The sequence below is a fragment of the Macrotis lagotis genome, chromosome 1 (assembly GCF_037893015.1).
Source record: "Macrotis lagotis isolate mMagLag1 chromosome 1, bilby.v1.9.chrom.fasta, whole genome shotgun sequence".
In the NCBI taxonomy this organism is placed as follows: domain Eukaryota; kingdom Metazoa; phylum Chordata; class Mammalia; order Peramelemorphia; family Peramelidae; genus Macrotis; species Macrotis lagotis.
In genome coordinates, this window is record NC_133658.1 from 572450622 (window position 1) to 572473072 (window position 22451).

The window sequence follows — 22451 nt, forward strand, 5'->3', positions numbered from 1 at the left end:
AACAGCTGAAGGATCTTCAAATCATCAAAAGGTTATATTTCTTTTAAGAGCACCATTACAGAACAGGGATAAAAATTATAATATGTTGCAGTGGTACTGGAATCAGTTAACATAGCTTAAAACCAGCTAAGACACTAATTGTATAGCACTGACCAAAATTTTTCAGCACTCTCAGTCTTAGCTCTTTCAGTCTGTAGAAGGGACAATACTTGGCATTATACACCAGATAAGAGTTTCTGGGAGTAAAGCATTTTGTAAACCTTAAATGCTAGCCACAATTCTTGAATAATGATTGACCAAAAAAAATAAACATAAGTTGAATGTCATTAAAAAATACAATAGAAAGTTGACATTATAGCTTAGAGCAATGATATCAAACTCAAATAGAAACGACTCCCTGTAGGCTGCATGCTGATGCAGAAAACCTAACATTACTATCTATACTGTACTGCATTTTTATTTATTTTGTTAATTATTTCCCCCCAGTGGATAGAGTACCAGTCCTGGAATCAGGAGGACCTGAGTTCAAATTTGACCTCAGATACTTAATAACTGTTGTGACCCTGGGGCAAGACATTTAACCCTTATTGCCTAGCCTCCAGGACCATCTCCAGTCTTCCTAACATGCCCCCCCCCCCAATCTAATTCACCAGCTTGTCTTGGTACCACCTCCCCAATGTCACAATCTTTTTCAAGAAAGGAGGACAAATAACAATAATCTGGTTCCAGGTTTCTTTGACGGCCATGAGTTTGATAACTCTGGTTTAGAGCAAAGGTGACTGAATTAGAGTCAGAAGATTTAAATGTTATATCTAGCTCTGGTATTCTTTGGGTTGACTGTGTTAATTAAACTCTCAAACCTTAGTTTGTGTTTTTACTCACAAAATAGGAAAGCATTTTGACCACAGACTAGTTGAACTAGAGAGGACCTTACATATGATTAAGACATTTTAGACAAAGAAATGAAGGCCCAGAACAGTGAAGTAATTTGTCCAAGGAAACACAGTTCAGATCTCCAAACTCAGTCCAAAATTCTTTAGAGAATACCTTGTGTCTTGGGGCAACTAGATGGCACAGTGAATAAAGCACCTGGCCTGGAGTTAGGAGAACCTGTTATCAAATCAGGCCTCAGAGACTTAAAAATTGCCTAGCTGTGTGACCTTGACCTGTGACCCCATTGCCTTGAGAGAGAGGGAGAGTGAGAATGCCCATGAGAGCAAACCATCAACATCAGTGATAGGAGCTGTAATAAAATAAGTATCCATCCAGCAGATACAATTTTTTAACTGTTTTGATTTGTTCTTATATCATAATTATTTCTGACACCCTTATTCCTGCTACCTCTGAGATTATTAAACCTTGTGTGACAAAGAAAATCAATTAAGCAAAAATATCCCAAAACAGTGATTAGTTCTGAAAATATCATTAAGGTCCTGCCCTAGTAGTCTCCTGGATCTCTACAATGAAGAGAGGTATGTGTCATGATCTGTGTTCTAGGACCTTCACTGGTTTCCCCCATTTTACAAGGTTTGGCTTTCTTTTATTGATTCTTTTCATTTACATCACTGATGCAACACATATATTGTTCTGATTCTGTTTATTTTGCAGCTCATACAAATCTTCCAATGTTTCTTTAAATTCTTCAGTCATTATTTCTTACTACTGTAATATAATAATATTCCATCACATTTACATACCATTATTTAAATAATGGGCACCATTTCCAGTTCTTTGCCTCCTTAAAAAAATATTACTATAACACATTCAGTCTATTTCCTTGAAATATATGCCAAGTGAGACTGGAGGTCAAACAGTACAGACAATTTTGTCATGCTTCTTACGTAATTTCAAAACTATATTCATAAAAGTTAGTCCAATTCAAAGTTTCAATAACACTGTCCTCCAATTTTGTCTTCATAGAATACTCCCCCTCTTTTATCATCTTTGCAAGTCTGCAGAACAAGAGACTGAATCTCAGAGTTTGAATAATACTATATACTATTTTAAGATAATTTCCCAAGTCACAAAAAATGCTTGAGTATGCAATGTTAACAAGAGAATTTCAAGATAATATTTATGGGTCTCTTTGAGGTTTCAGGTCTGGATTACATTCATGCCAAAGATAATAAAGAAGGTTCATCATACATTTAAAAATAACAAATTTAGTCCCAATGGATTGAGGCAGAAATGTTTCTTACTTGGTATTAAAACTCAAGGAAGGCAAAGTTTTTAAGGGAGTTATCATAAGTCAAAGAAAACTTAAATCAATCAACAAATAATTATTGAGTATCTATTATGTGCTCACTTCTGTTGGGCACCATAAAACAGTCAAACACCTGCCCTACAAGCTTCCCAAGTGTGGCCTGAGTTAGATTAAAACGTAATTGGAAAATGTTTAACAACAACAAAAACCAATAAAATTCAGCTAATAATTCATTTTAAAACTTGAGTCAATATATGGTCCTTATGTACAGATTAGTGACCTCCATTTCTATTTGAGTTTGATACTATTGCTGTAAAGAACATGGAAATATTGTATGACATAACCCCAGACTTCAAGAAAATGACAATCTAGTTGAATAGCCAAGTAGACACATGAAGCACAAATTCCCTTGTTAATTAATTGTGTGGCACACTAACTGTAAAACAGAGTAGTTCAAAATTTCCAGAAAATAGCATATTAGTCAATGGCAAGAGTTCTTAACCTGAGGAACATGAACTCGTTTAAAAAAAATATTTTGTTAACTATATTTCAATGCTTGTTTTTGTATTACTCGTGCTTAGCACAGCGCTCGGCACATAGTAAGCACTCAACAGAAAAATGCTCTTTGCCTTGCCTTGTTGCCTTTTGCAAGCATCCGTCTTCTAGACATTCTTATTCTTCTTTCCACAAGGATTACCATCATCTTCCACTCCCTTAGTTAACAATTAGCAGAGTGGGGAAGAAATCCAGGAAAGTGTTACACAAGAAACCCAACTTTTGAATGCACCAAAATGTCACGACAAACTGGCTAGGTAACATTGGGTTGGAAGACTGTTCCATTTCAAAAACACAGAGTCTTTATGTTTCCATTAAATTTAATATGATACTTAGAAGAGTCAAATCCAACAACTCCACAAACTGAAGCTTAAGTATTTTTTTATTGGTTGTAATTAAAGTCTCTGCAACTGTGGATGATACTGGAAAGAACTCAAACACTATCACCCAATTCTTTGTAAAAGGTCTGATATGGCATAATTCAAACCATCACAAACTTTTGGGGTTGAGGTTTTGCCTTTCTTTTTTTTTTTAAGCCCAAGTCCTGTGATTGCTACTCTATGGGGACATTTCAGTAAGTGCCAGGGGCCAAGAAGCCCCCATAAAAAGAGCAAATAAATTCCAGACATACCAGGAGCCAAGAAGCCCCCTGTCAGATAAGATAAAAGGAGCAAACAAAATTCCAGGCATACCAAGGGCCAAGATAAAGGAAGGTCACCCTCCATTATCAAGAACAAACTGACCACAGACTATCCCTTCTCTCAGGCCAAGGCATACCAACTCCACCCCTAAGCTAATCCCCTTGTTCCTTCTCTACAAAATATAAGCAGGTATTTTTCTCAAATAAACTCAGACCTTATCCACCATCCTTGGGTCTCACTCTCCTTATTCTCACCCATTCCATTTCAGGCTGGGTCCTCCTCGACACCCCACTTTTCTGCCCCGCGGGTCGGGGCACGTGGCGCCCATCGTGCGGCTCGAGGCACGGACTCTTGCCAGGCAGACCCCGTAAAGAAGAATCGTCGCGACCCCCTCTGATCGCGACCCCCTCTGATCGCTCCGGAGAGCCCCACGAACAGGTAAGTGACGTCTGCCTCATTCTTTTCTCATGGGTTCCAAGCTGTCTAAAGAACAGGTCTTTATACGGGACCTTAAACTGGCACTTAAAGACAGGAGAGTTAAAGTAAAGAAAAAGGATCTTGTTAGATTCTTCCTTTTTATAGATGAATTGTGCCCGTGGTTTCTGGTAACAGGACCTGAGATCCACCCAGGCAAATGGCAGAAAGTAGGAAGAGATCTTAATCAGAAATTGAAAATAGAAGGACCCGATGCCGTCCCTGTTTCAGCCCTTTCTTACTGGGGTCTTATAAGAGACATAGTGGAAAGCGCAACCAGGGACCCCACAAAAAAACAGCTTCTTTCAGTTGCAGAGTCCTGCCTTCGCCCTCTTTCGCGTACAGCCTCTATAAAGTCTTTGAAAGAAGAGGAAGCGAAACCCCCTAAAACTCCAGCTAGATCTGCCTCAGCAGCTATTGAAATCCCCCCAAGCAAATCCCTCTATCCTCCTCTCCCTTCTGAGATAACACCAGCAGAGGAGCCCATAACCTGCCCAGTGTTTACAAGAAATAAGAATCTCCAGCCCAGTCCAGAGATGGACCCAGATTCAGAGCCTCCAGACCCAGGCGATGAGACAGAACTTGAGGAAGAAGCTGCTAGATATAATAACCCAGACTGGCCCCTAGCCTCCGCTCCCCCTCCATACCTAACTGCCCCTGCCTTCCTGCCCCTGGGGCCTAATGCCCCCTTTACTCTCTCCGCACTAGCAGCCATCTCCCGTGGGGGATATCTTCTCCCCTCCGAGTGGCTCAGGGTCATCCAGGCAGTACTTACACGAGGACAGTTCCTCACCTGGAAGGCTGATTTTTTTGATCGTTGTCAAACCATTGCTTCAACTACCTATAAAACTTCTAAGGGAGCTTATGAAAAACCCTCAAGGACAGGGCATTGTAGAAAGAGCCCACCAAACGCTCAAAAACATGATTACTAAATTACAGAAAGGGTCAGAGACACTCTACCCCAAGATTTAACAATGCTAAAACTATTCTTAACCATGCCCTCTTTGTCCTCAATTTCCTCTCCCTTGATGCTAATGCCAAATCTGCAGCAGATCGCCTTTGGCATCCCACTACTGAACACAACTATGCACAGGCTATGTGGAGAGATCCCATCTCCAACAAATGGCAAGGACCTGACCCAGTCCTTTCCTGGGGTAAAGGACATGCCTGTATTTATGATTCATCAGCTCAAAATGCTAGATGGCTACCCGAGCGTCTAGTAAAATCACATAATCCACCCAGGGAACCCCCTGAGGAATCCCCCTCTGTGCTCTCTTGTAGATAAAAGATCCAGCATGGAGGCACTTGCCCTGTGCCTGCTCCTTCCGCTGTCCTGCTCATACCAACTACTTAACTACACTTGGGTCAGTCGAAGATGCTCAAGGATTCTGCATCTGGAGTACCTCGAAAGTTGACTCCATGACACCCTGGCTTCCCCTGTACCCAGATCTTTGTCGATTATCCAAATGGAACAGTGGATGGGACGCAGTATGGGGGTCCGATGATCACATGACAGGCTGTGGCTCTCAAGATAGAAAAGAGAGGCTTGGGACCCTCTCCTTTTATGTTTGCCCGGGATACCATCGCTCATCAGCCCCACAATGTGGTAGAACAGGGGACTTCTATTGTAAAAATGGGATTGTGAGACAACAGGAACTGGGTACTGGATCACCTCATTAATGCCTCTGTACAAGCTTTGACCCAGATACAGAATTCTTCATTGGAAGAATGCTGGATCTGCTATTCCTCTTCCCCTCCCTTCTATGAAGGTATTGCTCAATTCGGGAACATCACACACTCCAACAGAACAGATGATTTCAGATGGGGCACTGGGGAATCCCAAGGCCTCACTCTTGCAAAAATCTCCGGTCAGGGAAATTGTCTCCTTGGCCCGCAAATGCTCCCCCCTCTTCAGCTAGACACAGTATGTAACCAAAGTACCCTTATTAATACTTCCTATAGATGTGCTGTAGCCCCTCCTAATACCTATCTTGCTTGCTCCTCAGGACTAACCACCTTTGTGGACACCAAACAATTCCTTGAGAAAAAGGACTATTGTGTCCTTGTCTCCCTTTTTCCTCACCTAACTCAGAACTTCAAGCAGGGTTAGAACACCTAAAAGATTCTGTTGCCTCTCTAGCTGAAGTAGCATTACAAAATAGACGCAGTCTTGATTTGTTATTTTTACAACAGGGGGGACTCTGCGTGGCACTAAAGGAAGAATGCTGTTTTTTTAAGGATAAACTTGGCCTGGTAGAAGACAGTCTGCAAAGGGTTAAGGATAGCCTGGAAAAAAGAAAAAGGGAGAGGGAGAAAGGTGAGGGATGGTATAAAAATTGGTTTTCCACATCCCCCTGGCTCTCTACTCTGCTCCCAAGCCTTCTAGGCCCATTAATTGGCTTCCTAATTCTAATTTCTTTTGGACCATGGGCCTTCAGGAGACTGACCAACTTTATCAAATCCCAAATTGACTCAGCCCTTGGAAAACCAGTTTCGGTCTTATATCACCAATTGAAAAGCCAAGGGTCCTGTGAGGACCCCCAAATGGAACCCTTGAGGTTCGCTGCTCTTACACCTCGCCCACCTTGGTATGCACGCATCTGCTCAAGGAAAGGCACCCCCTAAGGGCTGCAGTGATACCCAATGACGGGATTTAGTGCAACTCCATGACTTGGGAACATCAGATCCTACAGGAGATAACAAGGACCTTGCTAAGGTCCCCTCCTGGTCATGGATACCAAGCATGAAAACCAAGTTGCACAGCCTAAGACAGGGATCCTGCCCATAAATTTAAAATAAAAAAGGGGGACATGCCAGGGGCCAAGAAGCCCCCATAAAAAGAGCAAATAAATTCCAGACATACCAGGAGCCAAGAAGCCCCCTGTCAGATAAGATAAAAGGAGCAAACAAAATTCCAGGCATACCAAGGGCCAAGATAAAGGAAGGTCACCCTCCATTATCAAGAACAAACTGACCACAGACTATCCCTTCTCTCAGGCCAAGGCATACCAACTCCACCCCTAAGCTAATCCCCTTGTTCCTTCTCTACAAAATATAAGCAGGTATTTTTCTCAAATAAACTCAGACCTTATCCACCATCCTTGGGTCTCACTCTCCTTATTCTCACCCATTCCATTTCAGGCTGGGTCCTCCTCGACACCCCACTTTTCTGCCCCGCGGGTCGGGGCAAGTAAGGAAATTCTCTCTGATAATGAAGACTGGCAACTGTTCTAAAACATATAGTCTTCTGGAGTTGTCCTAAATAACTGAAGTTAAAAGTCTTGGCAATGATCACATAATTAGTATGTGTCAGCAGCAGGACTTGAAGTCAGATTATCTTGACTCTGAATCTGACTTTTTATTTATCATACCATGCTATCCTTTGGGATAATATAACATATAGAAATATTTGTAATGGTGCAGGAAAATAAACATTAATTTTACAGAATTCAGAATAGTAATCGATGTACATAATCTCCAAGTATGTTCATTCCTTCAAAACATGATCTATTAGAAAAACAACTTGATAAGTTATTCATTTCTTCCAAGTAATACAACTTTTAATGAAAATATACTTTTTCTGCACATAATTTTTATGCCACTATAAAAATCTACTAAAACTTCAAGGAATTTGAACTTGAAGGTCAATAAAAACTTACCAGTGAAGTACAAGAAGCAGGATGATTGTAGGGATACCACCAAACAGTTTTGTAGATGTTGATATACTGAATGAACAGGGCTACCAGAAGGTAGACAAAGAAGAGAAATTCAAAAAGCAGGCTCCCATCCACAGGCAAGTCTGGAATCTGGCAATGACGTACAGGCTCAGGAGTGATTAAGGCTGTGATAGGAGGGACCGAAAGGCCAACAGCACTACCATTCCTAAAACAGATGACTACAATTAATTTTAAGCTTTATTACATTTAGATGACAAGAAAAAAAAAGACTAAATAGGATTTAAAAGAGCACCATAGGTGTAAGGACAGAGTAATAAAACTATTAATTTGATTGCATACATGGTCTATGTATATGTACATGCGCACATGTATGTGTTCTGCCTTGAGGGGTCACAGGTATGCTCCCCTTTATTACCCTAATTCAATGTTTTTACATTCTGGTTCTTACTCTGCTACTTTGTCCTACTTTCTTAGCATTCTGTTATTCATTCTCTTTCCATTTTCTTTTCTTCAGCTTCCATTATCACCTGCTCTTCCCTGATCCTTTTATTCTTAGAATGACCTAACATATATTTTACTCTTAGAATGACCTAATGATAACTTATTAAACCATGAAAATTAAATTTTAATGCTAAGTATAAATTCTCCTAGACAATTTCTAAAAACATATCTTTGGTTGTTATGCAATCATTATTTCAATGAATTAAGTAGCTATCAATACACTTGTATCAAATTCATTTGGTTCATAGACCCCCCCCCCCCCAGTTCTTTCCTACAATCCCCCCAAGGTAATCTATACCATGATGTCCAGTACCTTTTCCCATGCATTATTCAGTACCTTTTATCTGTCTCTGAAAATTACGAATGTATTTAACAATATAAATGGTAGCTGAAGAGTGGGGCAGTGGTAGACAGGATAACAGAAGTCACAACAGTAGGTACAATTATCTTCTAATGCCCCTATTCCTCAATAAAGCATAAGGGCATGGACTGTAATGGATACAAATCTCTAACCTACAGCTGCCCCCCTACCATTTGGAGTATTCCTGCCAAGGATACACTACACAGGACAGAGATAGGGGGATAGTCAGTTTACTATTACAAATCACTTTCAATCCTTGCTTCCCATTTTCTATTACGAACAGTCCCAAAAAACAAACCATTAAGTATAAACAGCAGTGCTTAGATAACATATCTATATCTCTTATTAGAGCAAAGCTGAATAGTTGTGTTCCAACAGAAACACATCCCAGTGTAGCACTCTTCTATCCAGTTCCATTTTTTTTTTGTATAGCTGTAACCTGGGTACAGGTTATAGTGGGATGAAGTCACATAATTACTGTATACTTTGTGGATTCTAATATGAGATGTTAATAAAGGAACTAGAGAACATATACTAAAGTTCCAACATCTATGACTGCATTCTTTAACTGTAATCTAAAAAGGTATCTGTTGTATCTTTCAAATGAATGCTGATTTCCTATTGCAAAAAACTTCATTATTTTTTAAAGTAATCAGGTTTTGATATCACTAATTGGGGGGGGGGGTCCTACAATGACTCATCCTAAGACAATCAAGACAGAATGTTGCCTATAAATACATCAACCCAAAAAGAGAGTAGCATTCTCATCTTCTTTTATAAGTGTGTCACTGTGGCTCTAATCCGCAGTATTTCCTGCTCTACCTTCATCCTTTTAAAATTTATCGTTTTAGCCCCTAAAAAGACAAGTTTGTACTGCTATCACCTAAAGAGCAGGAATAAGATACTGCTTGTGCGAATGCTCAGAGTACCAGATACCTTTTTCTCCCTGCTGATAGATTAGAGTTCCTGCTCTCAAAGCTTTAATGGAAATGAGATTTTCTATTGTAGAAAAGTACCCAAGCAGGGAGTTCTTGTACTGAAATGCAATACAACAAAACCTGCATTTTGTAAAATTACAAAAAAAACTGCTTTGTAAGTATTAATGTGTCATGTGGGGGAATGAGGAAAACCCCTGGAGTAGTAGTACCCCACTGAGAGGAAAAAAAAGCTAAGTTCTAGTTGTCAGGTACCATGCAAGAGAGTTCTAAGTTTGAAAGTTTTGGTATAGGGATGGTAATTCTAAAATTGATGTCTCTTTTGTTGAAGTCTCTTTTCACATGACCAAGGTTTTTCTCCATGTCCTACAAATAATATTTAAGTCTCTGAAAATATGCCCTATTGTATAAACAAGAAGTTCTGCTAACTATTCCCAAAAGGATCTTGTACAACTTAATCCACTTCCCAGTTGGACTTCAGTTTTTTTTGCCTATAAAAACCAAGGGGCTAGACTAGATCTAAGGTTCTTTCCAGTGCTAAATCTATGATCCTACGATGATTGGTACTATTTTTAGGTGTCAAGGGAGAAATTTCCATGACTGTTTATTTCATAAAGTCAGATATCCTATACTAAGCAAGTATCCAAAGGGTCTTATCAATGTGAGTACAAATATGGAGAACCATGCTACCTGTTGTCCATACAACATGAGATATTTTCAGAGACTTGAAATTTGTTTGCAGAATATAGGGAAAGGCTTTGGTCATGTAAGGATTACATTTTCATAAAGGTTTTCCCTTGAAAATGATTAATTTTAGACTCACCATCCAACATTAAAACTTTCAAAATACAGAATTCTATTTAATTGATACACAACCGGGGCGGCTAGGAGGCATAGTGGAGGGCGGCTAGGTGGTGTAGTGGATAAAGCACCAGCCTTGGGGTCAGGAGTACCTGGGTTCAAATCTGGTCTCAGACTCACTTAATAATTACCTAGCTGTGTGGCCTTGGGCAAGCCACTTAACCCCATTTGCCTTGAAACCCCCCCCCCAAAAAAATTGATACACAGCCATTTTCTGTACTTTAGTGATATACAGAAATCAAAATTCAGCTGTTTTCCCATTGGACAGGATCAAGAACACTGCAGCTGGCCACCACAGGGATAGAAAGAAATCATAAGTGAAAAAGTCCAGGAAATTAGTTTAATAAACCAGTTGTTACTGAATATTTGGAAATTAGTGTCTCAAATTTGAAATTTAAGTATCTCAAATTCAGTAGTCCAAAACAGAATTCATTATTCCCTAAAACCTATTCCCAACTTCCCAGTTTTTGTCAATGAAACCATTTACCTTCCAAAGTTTAAGGTATGTTACTGAAGAGGTATTCTCAACTCCTCACATTCCTTTAGTGTAAAAGGATAATAATAATAATAATTATACCTAGGGATCAGTTAAAGTAGTAGCTCTGAGACAGGTAAATGTGGTTAGAAAGATGTAAAAATGTAAAGGGAATTAAAAGAGAAAGTATAATAATTAGGGGGCATGTTGTATGAGTCAGGAGTCTTATTACAAAACAAAGTACAAGCAAGGAGAAGAGAGAAGAAAAAGAGACATTCCAACTAACAATTTCCCCACACACAAATCCCCAAACCACAAGATTACCACTTTCATTAGAAAATCCCTCCAAATGCTGCAAAATACACATCCCACACTCCCCATTCTCTGAAAAAGACAGTCATAATAGATGGAACAAATGGATTTATGTCCTATTATATTCTTTACCACATGGTATATGATCCAAAGGAAGAAAAAATATTCATCCAGAATTTTCCTAGGGTAAAGGCAAAAGCTTTAATCTGCTTTTTTTTAAAAAAACAGTTCTTGTTTTGTTGGTTTTCAAGTTTTTTTTAAAATAATGAGTGCTTAGAAACTATAGCAGATATTAAGAAAAAATATGAGAAATCTGTTATTTGTCCTACATTCTCAAAGAAGATCATGACTTCAGGAAGGTGATGTCATGACAAGGATATGAATTGGATTTGAGTGAGGGGGTGTTATGCTAAGTCACTTTTTCCTCTAGATCTAGGGACCAGGTATGAATCAGGACAATTGGAGATGGCCCTGGATTCAAGGCAATCAGGGTTAAGTGACTTGCCCAAGGTAAAGCAGCTAGTATTAAGAGACTGAGGTTGGATTTGAACTCAGGTTCTCCTGCTTTCAAGGCCAGTCCTTTCAGGCCCAATCTTTGCCTATTGGAAATTTAAACTTTAAGTATCTAGGGACAAGACATGAACACATGATAAAAATAGTAAAGGAGCTAGGTAACAGCTTTATCTAAAAATGCAAGAGAATTCACAAGGCAGAAGGAGAATTCTCTTTGGCTGGAGTGGTCAAGGAAGGGTTCACAAAAGGATATTGGGATTTCAGCTGATTCCTAAAGGATAAGTAAACATTTTTAAAGGCTAGAGTAGACAATGATACATTTCAGGTGATATAAAAATACCTTGGACAAAACTAAGAAAGCAGTATAAGGTATATACACAGGAGATAATTAAGTAGACTAAGTTGGCTGAGGTGTAAGTGAAAGATAATAGAAAAATGAAAGATAAAGTTTAACAGTTTTGCTAAGTTTTAAAATTAAAATGCTGATTTAAATCAAAGGAAGTAGCAATCTACACAGGTGGCAAAAAGGACAGAATAGAAAAGAGATTTTGGAGAAGTTAGAACAGAATCTCCACCCACTGCTATATAACCAAATCTCTTGATGGGGTGTCTAAAAATAAACTTAATTCTTAATCATTATGCTACTGAGAACCAGGAATAGCAAGATAAATTAAGCCTACAACTAAAAATTAAACCATTTACTTATTTAGAACCTAAACCATTGAAACAAAAATTTTGTTAAAAAACAATATTTCAAGCTAACTTATTTCTAAGAAATTTCAGTAAAGGAGAATTTGGGCAATTCTTACTTCAGTGTAATTCACATCAAGTCTATAATCACAACTTCATGCAAGCCATAACTTTCTACTTCCTTCTTCTCAATATCTATCATTTCATCTCCCAATTTCTTGCAAAATATTACTGTTTTTCCTAATGAAGATGAAAATTAACAATGAAAATATCAAAAAGTTAACAGAAGGACCACCTGGATACTAAGATACCTTTAAATCTAGAAACAGCACTATATTCACTAATCTCTAACTATGGGATTCCTCTCCTATAATCTTGCTATACACCAAAAGCATTTTAAAAATATTCAAGGGGCAGCTAGGTGGTGCAGTGGATAAAGCACCGGCCCTGGAGTCAGGAGTACCTGGGTTCAAATCTGGTCTCAGATACTTAATAATTACCTAGCTGTGTGGCCTTGGGCAAGCCACTTAACCAACCCCATTTGCCTCGTAAAAATCTAAAAAAAAAAATATTCAAAAGTTTTCAAGTAATATTTAACAGTGAGTTTCAGGAACAATTTTTGATAAGGTACACCTCTTTGCAGCCTGATGATTGCTGATCATATCACATTACAAATAACAAACAGCATTGTTCTGCCTGTACCTGTTTCTTAGACCTGTTCCATTGCCACAGCCTCCTCCAACCAAAGTTTGTAGAGAAGGTAAAGCTGAACGGCTTAGCTGTTGCCGACTAGGGCCCCTCCTTCCACCGGGCATGTCCAGGAACCAGAATGTATCCAGTGCCACCTGCAGCTGTGACCCAGTCAATGGTTTCCAACTTGTTCCACCTCTGAAGAAATATTTAAATATAAATTTAGTGTTTGGCAATAACACAACAAAGAAAAAGTAAATGAAAAGTTGGTCAAATATTTGGGAAAGATATTGCATATCTTTAGATATGTCAATCTAATCTCAGGGTCCCTAAAGTCAAACTATCTTCCCCATAATACTAACATATTTTAATCATGAATACAGCAAATATCAATAACCATATAAACAAAAGCTCTTAAGGAGGGAACTATGTGTTCTCGAAGATCTTTAAAAGTGTAAAGGGGGCAGAGCCAAGATGGCAACAAGAATGGATCCTGTCTTAGGCGCTCTCTCATAAATCTTAGAAACTAAGGACTCTAACTAAATTTTCCATGGACAGAACCCACAGAGGGAGCCAGTGCGGCAGTTCTCCTACTCAAGGTAACCTGGAAAAGAGCAGAAAGGCTCTGCTCCCCGGGGTTGGAGGGGCTACCGGCCAGAGCCAAAGAACTTCAGCCTCCCAGAGGCAGCCCCAGGGCGTTGGAAGCCACAGTGGGGGAAGTTTACTGACCTGTGCCCCAGGGAGCACTGGACAAAATTGGGGGAACAGCTAGGGAACCTCTGCCAGAGATAGCATGAGAAGCCCAGCCCTCAGGGCACACAGCCAGCAGCATGGCCAAGGCAGTCCCAATCCAGGAAACAGAAGAATGCAGAGGCAGTAAGCAGGAGCCCCCAGGTCATGAGCCCATTGAACTGAGGGAGGGGAGTGAAGAGAGACTGTGAGCTTGGTCCTCTGCCCCTGGAACAGGACTCTGGGGCTCTGACCACATTCATATCCAGATCGCAGTCTAGGCCCCCCCATAGAACAGCAGCCCCCCCCCAACCTCAGCCCCGTGGCAGAGGGGGGGCACATATGGTCATTCACACACCAGGAGGGAGGACAGAGCCTCACACACTGACACCCTTGTGGGAGTGTCCCAAAAGCCCAGGAAGCACCCCAAAAAACAGGCTCAGGCTGGGAAAATGAGCAAGCAGAGAAAAAAAAAGAGGAAAACCATTGAGAAATATTTTGCCTGTAAGCCCAAGAAGGATCAAAACACTCAGTCTAAAGATGAGGAAGCACAAGCTCCTGCATCTAAAGACTCCAAGAAAAACAGAAATTGGGCTCAGGCTATGACAGAGCTCAAAAAAAAGACTTTGAAAATCAAATGAGGAAGTTAGAAGAAAAACTGGGAAAAGAAATGAGGGAGATGCAGGAAAAACATGAAAATGAAGTCAATAGCTTAGTCAAGGAAATCCAAAAAGAATTCTGAAGAAAACAGTGTGCTAAAAACCAGCTTAGGTCAAATGGATAAAACAGTTAAAAAAGTTATGGAGAAGAAGAATGCTTTAAAAAGCAAAATTGGCCAGATGGAAAAAGAGATAAGAAAACTCTGAGGAAAAAAATTCCTTCAGACAAAGAACTCACGATGATTGATGAATTTATGAGAAATCAGGACTCAATACTTCAAAACCAAAAGAATGAAAAATTAGAAGAAAATGTGAAACATCTCATTGAAAAAACAACTGATATGGAAAACAGATTTAGAAAAGATAATTTAAAAATTATTGGAATACCTGAAAGTCATGATCAGGAAAAGAGCCTTGACATCATTTTCAAAAAAATTACTACAGGAAAATTGCCCTGATATCCTAGAAGCAGAGGGCAAAATAGAAATGGAGGGAATCCACCGATCCCCCCGAGAAAGAGATCCCAAAAAACCAACCCCCAGGAATATTATAGCCAAGTTCCAGAACTTCCAAGTCAAAGCAGCCAGAAGGACACAGTTCAAATATCGTGGAGCTACAGTCAGGATCACACAGGACTTAGCAGCAGCTACATTGGAAGCTCGTAGGGCTTGGAATATAATATACCAGAAGGCAAAAGAGCTTAGAATGCAGCCAAGAATGAACTACCCAGCAAGGCTGAATGTTCTCTTCCAAGGAAAAAGATGGACTTTCAATGAACCAGGGGAATTTCAAATGTTCCTGTTGGAATGGCCAGAGCTGAATAGAAGGTTTGATCTTCAGATACAGGACTCAGGTGAAGCATAGAGATTGGAGGAGAGGGGGAAAATATGAGGGACTTAGTGATGATGTATTCCTGTATAGAGAAATGACATTGATGATACTAATATGAACCTTCTCAGTTAATAGAGCAGGTAGAGGGAGCTTTCATAGATGAAGCACAGGAGAAAACTGAATTTGAAGATAAAATATGGTGTAAAAATGGAGTCAATAGAAAAAAGGGAAATGTAATGGGATAAAGAAAAAGGAGAGGGGGAATAGGCCAAGATATCTCATATAATAAGATTTTTCTTTATTACAATGAGCTATTGCAATGATATGGAAGGGGGAGGCAAGGTGGAATGAGGGAATCTTCGCTCTCATCAGAGGTGGCTAGGAGAGGAAACAGCATATAAAACTCAATGGGGTATGGACATCTGGAGTAAGAAGCGGGGAGCAGGGGGAAGGGGTGGGGATGTGCATAAAGGAGGAGAGGATGGACCACCGGGGGAGAGTGGTCAGATATAACACATTTTCTTTTTTACTTCTTGCAAGGGGCTAGAATTGGAAGGCCTGTCCAGGACCATAGGGCCTGGTGGATGCTGGGCCTAAGAGGTTGTATAGGGGCTTGGGGCCTTTTGGCCCCAGGGCCGGGGATCTGTCTCCTGCACCACTCAGTTACCCTACAGCAGAGTCAGAGTGAAAGGAGAGAGAAAATATAGTACATGGTAGTGGAGAAATAAAAAAGGAGGGAGTTGAGATCAGCAATGGCAATGGTGGAAAAATATGAAAGTAACTTTTGCCATGGACTTATCATAAAGAATGTGATCCACCTGCGACAGAGTTGTTGGTGTTGGAACAAAGACTCAAGCATATATTTTATTATTATTGTTTGGGGGGTGCGGGGCAAATGGGGCTGGGTGGCCTGCCTGGGGCCACATAGCAGGGTGATTGTTGCGTATCTAAGGCTGGATTTGGACCCGGGTGCTCCTGGCTCAAGGGCCAATGCTCTGCCTGCTACCCAGCCACCCCTACTATTATTACTATTTTATTTTATTTTGGGTCTTTTTTTTGGTTTTTGCAGGGCAGTAGGGTTGGTGTGGCTTGCATGTCACATGGCTGGGTGATTGTTGGGTGTACCGGGCCGGATGTAGGCTCGAGTGCTCGTGGCTCCAAGGCTGGTGCTCCATCCATTGTGCCACCTGGCCATACCTACAATTATTACTATTATTTTTTTAATTTTAATTTTTTCTCTCCCCTTTATTGCTCAAGCGAGTCTATATTTTCTGGGGGGAGGGGGTATTTTGTTTACTCTTAAACAAGAATATTTTATTAATGTATAAAAAAATTATTTGTACAAAATGAGAATAAATATTAAATATAAAAAAACGTGTAAAGGGGTCCTGAGACCAAAAAGTTTGAAAACCAATGGTGTAATGAAAGAATTAACAATCTTCATCCTTCTGACCTATGACAGTCAAGATCAAAGTATTAATTCCCTCCCTAGAAAATCTTTAATAAATCTTTGTGTCTCATCCTATTCATTATAAACTGATTAATATTGTTTATTTCTAATTAACAAATGTCTTACAAAATTAAATGAGATTTAAAACACTTTGAGCTATGGTAGATGAAAAATGTGCAGAAAAAAAGTTAATTCACAAAGGCTAATCCTTGATTTCAAAAATCTCCAATTCATACCAGGAGAATGCAATCATAATCATCCCCCCCTCTCTAATTTTCAGTCTCTCCCTATTTACTGGATTATTTGCTGCTCCTACAAACACATAGAGGTCTCCTTCATTCTTTAAAAAACATACCCATATAAAAAACTTACAACTCTCATGGACACTTATCTATTGAGACTATTCCTATCTCTCCTTTCAGGGCCAAACTGCAAGAAAAAAGCTCTCCAGTTTTAATCCTACTTAAATACGAATCCTTTGTAATCTGGTTTCTGTCCTCATCACTCAACTGTAACTGCTCTCTTAAAGTTAATAATAATCTATTAATTGACAAATTTGATAGCCTTTTCTCAATCCTCATCTGACACTTGATGGCCACCTTCCTGTGTGTACTCTTTTCTGATTTTTTGTATGATACTACCCCCCTTGTATGACTCTAAACTATAATTACTCCTCAATTTCTTTTCCTGGGTTCATTCTTATTGTGGGGTATACTTCAAGACTTTGCCACAGGTTTTCTTTTTTCTTTTCTTTTTACAGGTTTTCTCTTGGTGACCTCATCTCCTCCCATGGGTTTAATTATCATTTTTATGGAGATAGCCCTTAGATTTTATGTAGTTTATATTTATCCTGCCCTAGAATTTCTGCTACTGAATATCTAGAAATGGGTATTTCAGAGGTAACTCAAATTCAACAGTCCAAAACTGATCATCCCCTAAAAGTGACTTCTCTCCACTGTCAATTTCCCTCTTTTGGTCAATGGCACCATCAACATCCCAGTTGTTCAGGAATAGCAAATTTTGAGATATTCCAACTCCTCAAATTCACTTACCCTAATATCAATCAATTACTACATCTTGCTAATTCTGTATCTATAATATGTCCTTTTCTCTATTAACCTGATCACCACTCTGAACCAAACCCTTATCACTTTTCTCCTGGACTCTGCAATAACTTCCAAGTTGGCCCCCCTGCCTCAAATCTCTTTCTGCCCCATTCCATCTTCCATACCAGAGGTATTGGACATGACAGCTAGATCAGGTGTGCAATCCACAACACTCCCAAGTGCTGCCATACCAGATTAAAATGTAACTGGAAAATATTTTAAAAAATAAAAATTACAATAAAACATAAATATTACATTTTAAAATCAAGTCAATATTCAGCCACAGGGATTCTTATGTATAGATAAGTAGTCCTCATTTTTATTTGAATTTGACATCACTGCTATGCATAATTGCCAAAGGCAGTTTTTCCTAAAGCAAAGTCTAATGATCATGTTATTTCTGTGGTTAATAAACTTCGGTGGTTTCCTATTTATTGCCTGCAAGATCAAACATAAATTCTTCTGCTTGGCATTTAAAGACCTTTACTATACGTGTTCATCCTTTCTTTGCAGCCTCACATACATTCCTCTCCAAGCATTCTTTTGCCCGGCCAAACTGGTTATCTTGCTGTTCTTTAAACAGAACATTCCCACCGTTCAGCTCTGTGCTTTTAAAGAGGTCAAGATCCATGCCTAGAATACATGCCTCATCCCTGCCTCCTAGAATCTCTTATTTTCCTTCAAAGCTCAGCTTGAGGGTACTTTCTACTTGAAGATTCTCCTGTTTCCCTCTGGCACCCACCCCACTTCTTCCAAAATTACCTTTTATTAGGGGGCGGCTAGGTGGCACAGTGGATACAGCACTGGCCCTGGAGTCAGGGGTACCTGAGTTCAAATCTGGTCTCAGACATTTAATAATTACCTAGCTGTGTGGCCTTGGGCAAGCCACTTAACCCCATTGCCTTGCAAAAATCTTCACAAAAAAAAAGGGCTATCTTTTTTTTATTTATTTTGCAGACATTTTTCCCAAACATATACGTCTACCCTGCTAAAATGTATATTCCTTGAGGACAAGGGCTATTTTTACATTTGTACTGGATCCCAGCATATAAACACAATACCTAATCCGACATTATGCTATAAAGTTAATTTCCCATTAGAATTAATTACAAATTTATCATTTAATTTTCAATCAACTGAAATCCTGAAGGGCACTGTGATATATTAGAAAGAGTCTGGAATGAGGAAATAAAAGATTCTAGTCCTAGTTCCACTACTAACAGGATAGAAAACTTCAGGCAAATTACTTAAATGTAACTTGGTTTTCTCTGGAAAAGTAAGAATTCCATGTTCTGTTTGCTTTACCTTTCACAGAGGATTGTTATGAAAACCAAGTGATATACCAGGTGAGCACTTTCAAAAAATTGGCTATTACAGAAATATTAAAATACTGTATTATGAGGGACTTTTTTTCCTGGGCATAGGTTGACCTCGATGGTCACCAAAATCTCTTTCCACAAAGAACTCGTCTCTTATGCTGAACCCTTAGAAAGTTTGCTTAAAGAAATGTTCAAATTTAGGAGAAATTGTTCATGACCTTTGGCAGCAGTTACTTAAAATAAGGATCATGAATTTCCTTCCTTTAAAGACTTTTAATAATTGTATTTCTGCATGATGTTTCCTTTTATTTTATGGAATTTATGTACGTATACTTTATGTATGGATTTGCCTATGTAAAAACATTATTCCAAGTAGTCCACAGGCTTCATCAGATTGCCAAAGGGATCCAAGGCATAAAAAAGAATTTTTGTTCTATGATACAAAATGAAGGCGTGGAAAAGAATCGAAAATAAAATCTTACTAGGTAAGGAAGAAAAATCTCCGTTTAAAAATCAAAGGTATCCAAAAATGGCATAGGATGCCACAGGAGAGGATAAGTTTCCTCTCCTTGGGCACCTGGGACCCCAAGTCGGAGGCCTCCTCGTCCCGTGCTTCAGGAGCGTGTTTCTGGTCCTGGCTGCACCAGAGCCACCCCGTCCCGGTCGGCCACTGCGCACGGCACGGACTGCGGAATCCCGTGGGGCTGAAACCTTTAAAAAGTGTGCTCAAAAAAAAATCAAGATTCCCGACTATTAGAAATGAAACTTCCCTTCCACCTGCCAATCTGCCTGTTTCTCGTGTTCCACAGCCATCACAAAGCACCCGAGAAACTCGGCTCTCCAGAACGTCACAGCGGGCTTTTCGCTACTCCCGCGCCCGCCGCCCCGGGGGCCCGGGCGGACTAACCCAGACCTTTAGCGGGCTCGGGCCCCCTCGCCCAGCCCGGGCCCCCTCGCCCAGCCCGGGCTCTCCTAGCTCTGAGCTGCATCTGCCGGAGGAGGGGGAGAAGGGGGAAAAGGAGGGCGAGAGGGGCCCGCGAACGGGGGTGGGCAAGACGAGAGAGACGGGGGAGGCGGCCGGGCCCGCTCTCGGCCCGGCGGCCCGGGGACTCACGCATGGAGGCCTCAACGGCGGGGCGGGTTCCCCAAAAAGGCAGCGCTGGCTTCACGGGCTGTCCCTGGGGCGGGCGGGCAGATTCCCTCCGCCGCCCCGACCGCGGCGCGCCAGGCCCGCTGTCCCTCGCCGCCTCACGGAGATCCGAAAAGGGGCGCCAGTTTGTCTCCGGACGCCGGCGGCCCAGACCCCCCCCCCAACTCCGGTCCGGTTGGCGATGACCAGCCCCGGTTGCCGCGGAGCTGAGGAGACGTGGCAGCGCGCGATGATGACGTCAGCCGCGCGCCCGACGGCCGGCCCCCCACGCCCCCGGAAACTAAACACCCGGCGAGGGGCGGAGACTTCGGGGCTCGCGCCTTCACGGGCCGGCCTGCCCCGCGCCTGCGTCGTCGCGCGAGTCGGGGGGGTGGGACTGGGTCCCCGCGCTGACGCGCCTGCGCAGGGGCGCATCTTCCCGACTTGCAGTTTCCGGCGACGGTTGAGCCCCTGGTTTTATGGTTCCTTATTCCTTTCCCCCATGCCCCCGGGAGCTAGCTGAACGTCTGTTATGCTCAGTAGTGCAGACATTTTTATTCCTTTCTCGCTGAACGCGTCCGAACTCCGTCTGTGTGCCGTCGGAGGCCCAGCCTAGCCGAGCGCGAAGAGGCTCCTCACCAGAAGGTCAGCTCGCTGGGTGCTCCCGTTTTTTTTTTTATTTTTTATTTTTTTTATTTTTGGCCGCGAAAACTATGAATCGGGCAGAGATACAAAATGGCCCCCCTCCCTACGAGGGCCCCTCCTGCAGTGACGGGGGCCGAGGCGGAAGCGGAAAGGCGCTCAAAGGCCCCCAGGGCGCCAAGAGACCCTACATCAACATAGATCTAGCCGTGGGGACTTTCAACGTGGGTTCCTTGTCCACTGATGAGCTAGTAGACACGCTTCTCGAGGAGCTCAAAAACATACACATTGACATCCTTGCTATCAATGAAACTAGACGGGAGGAAGAAATTTCATCCGAGTGGAAGGACGGTTGGCAGGTCCTCCTCGGAGAGGGGAATGAAGGAGTTGGTGGGGTTGGTTTTATGGTGGGCCCAAAGGCGACGAGGAATATCATCTCATGGTACACTTGGTCGTCCCGCCTGGCGGTGCTTACCATGAGAGTCAGTCGAGATGCCACCATGAAAATCATTGCTGCTTATGCACCAAGATCCATAGCAGAGGAGGAAGAAGTAGATAAATTCTATGAGGATCTGGATAAAATCCTCCAAATTGAATCGGCATTTACTTTGATACTTGGGGACTTCAATGCAAAAGTGGGCACCGGAGAGGAAGGGGAAGAGTATGTTGGAAGATATGGTTCTGGAGCAAGAGATGAAAGAGGCCAAAGGCTTGTTGAATATGCAGAAGCCTCACACCTGTATATCATGAATACTTTTTTCATGAAGAGAGTAGGCAGGCGCTGGACGTGGTCACCGGATGAAGTTGTAAAAGAAGAAGTTGACTATATTTTAACAGACAAGAAGCAACTGGTTACAGATGTGGCAGTCATTTCAGAATCAGTTGTCTGTATGCAGTCGTATCATCGGTTAGTTAGGGCAAAGATTAAATTAAACACCAAATTAGAAGAAAGGATGAAAATGAAAAGAAGGCACTGTGTGCGATTACAGCAGCTTGAAGAAGAACTGTTTCAACACACTGTGGAATCTCAAAACTGGGAAATGAACAGAAATCGAGACTATGATTCTGAATATGAACGGCATTTACTACAAAAGATTAACCAATGTAAGAAAATCATCACGATGAAGAGACCAAAAGAGCCCAGAAACCGCCTCAGCCAAGAAACACTCAATCTCCTTGCTAAGAGGAGAGATATGGCGGCTAGGGGGGATAAGGGCCCGGAATATAAGGCCATTTGCAAAACACTCCGGAAGAAGATGACTGAAGATTATGAACAGTATCGCCAAACTAGACAGCAAAAAGTGATTGAAGACAGAACAGTTGGTCATCAGAGAGGTTGTCATGAAAACCAGCCAAGATATAGTTTCCAAAGAGGTTTTGCAGAGAGGATAGGAAGGAGGACAGCAAACAGATGGGAAATAGAACAGACTGTTCCTGGTCGTCCAGAAACAGCTACTTCCCAATCAGGAGGTAGTGGAGGTGAGCAGGGACCAGCTGATCCTGAAGATCAGGGGGGTGTCCACCTCCTTGAGACGGAAAAACTATGAGAATTCTTTGCTTGATCTCAGGCTCTTCCTTTGGCCATTATCCAGTTTTTCTGACCTTTGCTTTGGCCTTGGACTGTTAATTAATTGTCTCTCCCTTGGACTGTTAACTTGTTGCTGACTTCCTTACCTTGATACACAGATATATCCCTTT

General features: G+C 41.3%; 2 protein-coding genes across 4 annotated transcripts in view; one reads left to right on the forward strand and one right to left on the reverse strand.

Moving 5' to 3' along the window:
- The window catches only part of TMEM39A (transmembrane protein 39A), a 37518-nt gene extending 17161 nt beyond the window's left edge, over positions 1-20357 (reverse strand). The window contains exons 1-3 of one of the 3 annotated variants that reach the window (XM_074214566.1): positions 20097-20354; positions 12901-13086; positions 7533-7755 (exon numbers count right to left, since the gene is read on the reverse strand). In XM_074214566.1, coding sequence (XP_074070667.1) covers positions 7533-7755; positions 12901-13013 — 336 coding nt within the window. In that variant the 5' untranslated portion in view covers positions 13014-13086; positions 20097-20354. Of the gene's footprint in view, positions 1-7532; positions 7756-12900; positions 13087-19464; positions 19915-20096 lie in introns of those variants that run through there. The other 2 variants (XM_074214567.1, XM_074214570.1) reach the window with 2 other exon arrangements.
- On the forward strand, positions 3345-5164 carry LOC141507159 (uncharacterized). The gene is made up of 2 exons (XM_074214572.1): positions 3345-3588; positions 3668-5164. The coding sequence occupies exon 2, from the start codon at positions 3867-3869 to the stop codon at positions 4803-4805; it is 939 nt and encodes a 312-aa protein (XP_074070673.1). The 5' UTR covers positions 3345-3588; positions 3668-3866; the 3' UTR covers positions 4806-5164.
- Positions 20358-22451: the final 2094 nt, after the last annotated feature.

Bases quoted from the DNA above. Each gene is read 5' to 3' on its own strand.
- LOC141507159 (XM_074214572.1), top strand. From the start codon at position 3,867: ATGGGTTCCAAGCTGTCTAAAGAACAGGTCTTTATACGGGACCTTAAA.